This window comes from Fonticula alba (genome assembly GCF_000388065.1).
Source record: "Fonticula alba strain ATCC 38817 unplaced genomic scaffold supercont2.1, whole genome shotgun sequence".
Taxonomy (NCBI): Eukaryota; order Rotosphaerida; family Fonticulaceae; genus Fonticula; species Fonticula alba.
Window position 1 is genome coordinate 360,954 of NW_009242971.1, and position 3,004 is coordinate 363,957.

At 62.0% G+C, this 3,004-nt stretch overlaps 2 protein-coding genes across 2 annotated transcripts in view; one reads left to right on the forward strand and one right to left on the reverse strand.

Annotated features, from left to right (window-relative positions):
* The window catches only part of H696_00069 (hypothetical protein), a 3,567-nt gene extending 1,577 nt beyond the window's left edge, over window positions 1-1,990 (forward strand). Inside the window, exons 4-9 of the mRNA XM_009493899.1 lie at window positions 102-249; window positions 406-857; window positions 989-1,049; window positions 1,146-1,276; window positions 1,516-1,618; window positions 1,804-1,990. Coding sequence (XP_009492174.1) covers window positions 102-249; window positions 406-857; window positions 989-1,049; window positions 1,146-1,276; window positions 1,516-1,618; window positions 1,804-1,881 — 973 coding nt within the window. The 3' untranslated portion in view covers window positions 1,882-1,990. The remainder of the gene's footprint in view (window positions 1-101; window positions 250-405; window positions 858-988; window positions 1,050-1,145; window positions 1,277-1,515; window positions 1,619-1,803) is intronic.
* Window positions 1,991-2,119: 129 nt separating this feature from the next.
* Window positions 2,120-2,989, reverse strand: H696_00070 (hypothetical protein). Its single transcript, XM_009493900.1, has 2 exons — window positions 2,846-2,989; window positions 2,120-2,714 (listed from the first exon to the last, which is right to left on the reverse strand). The coding sequence occupies exons 1-2, from the start codon at window positions 2,909-2,911 to the stop codon at window positions 2,343-2,345; spliced, it is 438 nt and encodes a 145-aa protein (XP_009492175.1). The 5' UTR covers window positions 2,912-2,989; the 3' UTR covers window positions 2,120-2,342.
* Window positions 2,990-3,004: the final 15 nt, after the last annotated feature.

Sequence of the window (3,004 nt, forward strand, 5' to 3'; positions counted from 1 at the left end):
CGAAGGAGTGCGTCCTCCCGGCTCTCCTTCCTGAACATGCTCGCCAAGTGGCCGCGCCTGCTTTCGGCGGATGCCCCCTGACTCATACACCGATTACCCAGTTTCCCCAAACAACGCCCCGCCTTCTATGTTGTCAAAAACACCGAGCACTGGCGGGCGCCCGTGTCCTTCAACCCGGCGGCCAAGTTCATCGAACGCCAGGGCAACCTTGTTATCCCCCATTTGCAATCATGGCATGAGTCCTCACCGGTATGTCTGGTCCCCATCGCCACCGCCACCGCCACCGCCACCGCCACCGCCACCGCCACCGCCACCGCCACCGCCACCGCCACCCGCTTCACCTGCCTCTCACGCCTGCTTTCCGCTTTCCGACTGTGGCCCAAATGTCCCTCTCGATGCTTGCAGGATCTGGCCAACCTGTTTGTGGCCTTCCAGAACCAGATCAACCAAACGCCCCCTCTCTTCTCCACCGACTCGACCATTGCGCCGCTGGAGTCGGAGCTCGGCTCGGCCGGGGGCTCGGCCAGTCCTCACACCACCGGGCATGCCGGGATCCCGCCATACATGCAGCCTCCCGCGCCGGCTCGCCAACATTCGCCCCAGCAGCAGCCGGCCCAATCGCAGCCGGGGTCCTACTCCCCGGGCCCCTCCTCGCCGGTGCATAGCCCCTCGGGGGCTTTCAACAGCAGCAACTCGGCCCTGGCACCACTCACCTCAACGGCCGTTGAGGAAAGTGCCCTTGATGACATCACCCGAGCGTCGTTGGTCAGTGCCGCGGTGGACAGCCTCCTGCGTGGGATTGTTGCCCGCGAGGAGCGGGCTTCCTTCCGCGAGAAACATCTGAAGGCCGAAGAAAGGTGCGTGTGCCTGTTCGAGAACGGCCCGAGGGCTCGGTCACAGCTGGCACCCGACGCTGCTGTGCACATTGGGCAGCTGCATGCGCGTGCCCTTGTGTCCATGTGCTGCTAACCGGCCTGTTGCTGCTTAGCCAACTGAAGAAGAACGAGAAGGAGATCTGTGCCGCGGTGGAGGTGTACAAGACCCAACTGGTACGAAATGCCACGATTGCGCATGCCCATCGCCGGCCCTGCGCACAGTGCCACCCTTGCTGACTTGGCTTTTCCACCGGGATGCAACTCCGACAGGATACCCTGCCCGTGATCATTGGTCAATTGGAGAGCGAGCGCGTTGCATTGGACCAGCAGATTGCCCCCCTGGAAACCGCTCCTCCCTTGAGCGTGGCCGACATCCAACCTCGCTCTGAACTGGAGCAGCAGTGCGTTACCCCCCCCCGCCCCCCACCCACCCCCCCTCCCATGGGCTGGGCTTACTTTCCTGAACCATCGCAGCCTGAAGACCTGGACCATGGGAACAGAAGGGGGCAAAGATGTGCCTTTCGCGGAGAAAGAAAGAGGCAGAGAGAGAGAGAGAGGGGGGGGGAGAGAGAGAACGGTTTGCGTCGACGCCTTTCTAACCAGTATGTTTGACTTCATGTGGGGGTGTGGGGCTGGGCAGGTTCCTAGACCTGGTCTCGGATCAGTGTGCGCTTGAAGACTCGATGCTTGTGCTGCGCGATCAGCTGGGGAAGGGCCGTATCGACCTCAAGACGTACATCAAGGTATGAGGCCGCGTCTTTGCGTTTGCTCCGGTGGTCTTGCTTGCTCCTCTCGCTTTTCTCGCTCCCTCGAGCCTTCTCCCTCCCTGGTCCGGGCTGCTCTCTCACACATGCATGTTTTAATATGCTCCTTCACATGCGCGCACGCACACGCATACGGGCCACTCTCGTCCTCCTGCCACAACCAGTGTGTCCGTACACTGGCGCGGGAGCAGTTCCTCAACCACGTCCTTCTGCGGCAGGTCCACCAGCAAATGGCACGGTAAGGCCAATGCCCTTGCTTCCCTTCTCCATCGCCCATGCAGGGGGTGTCTCTTCGTCGCTTGGGCGAAGTGCCATCCTGTTGGCGGTTGAAAATAGAACAAAAGTACCATGTGCTCGGGTTTTTGTCCCTACTCTTGGCATGCAAACAGACGGATGCACGTGTCTGCGCGCATGCGCATGTTTGCCCTTCGACCGCATGTGCACTGCTGCCGGGCTGCACGCCTTTCACCCAGGTGGGAGTGTAATTATGAAAGTATATTGCAGTGCGTCAAAAGGGGTCACACTGACGCGACGAGAGGAGGGAAGGGCAAACGCCCATATGTGTGGCTGGGAAGAGAGTGGGGAGGAGATGACAACAATGCCAAGATCTTGGGGGGCATTCGGGTCAACAGCAAACGGCACGTGTCTCGGGGATGGCGCGCTCACCCACACAGGCGGTGACAGCGCCACATTTTCAAGGCGCCTAAGCGCTGTAGTAGACCCCGCAGTTGGGAGGCATCTTGGACACGGGGGCGGCAGAAGCGGCAGCAGTAGCACCACTAGCGGCGGCGGTCGAGGCATTGGTCGCAGCACCGCCCTCAATGGCAGCGGTGGCAGCGGCACCCTCCAGCAGGCTGGAAGAAGTGAAGACAACAGGCGGGGTCTGGGCCAGCTCCCGGCGCAGGTCGCGCTTGAAGTAGTAGTTGTCGGAGATCCGGGCAGACGGACGGTCGGGCAGGATCTTGTAACCATTCGGAGTGCCGGTGGCATGGTTGATGGCGCCCTGGGAACCAGGGGCGGGGAAGCGGTACTTCCCGGGGACGAAGATGGTCCAGTCCTGAACCTCCTGCCGGTTCTGTGTAACAGGAGGAGAAGGTGAGGGAAGAAGGGGGGGGGGGTAAGAAGGCCGTTTGGGAAAACGTCAGAACAGACTGGAGGAAGATGTGCCAAGGAAGGCGGGGGGAGGGGGGGACGGCCAGGACGTACGATCGCGGCAAAGCGGCGGAGGCGCTCAAACAGGGCCGAAGCCTGGCGGACGTGGGGAGAGGCCATCGTGTGTTTGTGTGTGTATGTGCGCGAACACGTGCGAGAAGACGCAAGCGAGGGGCAGGGAGGAGAAAGGGGCGGAGAGGGGGGGGGGGGGGG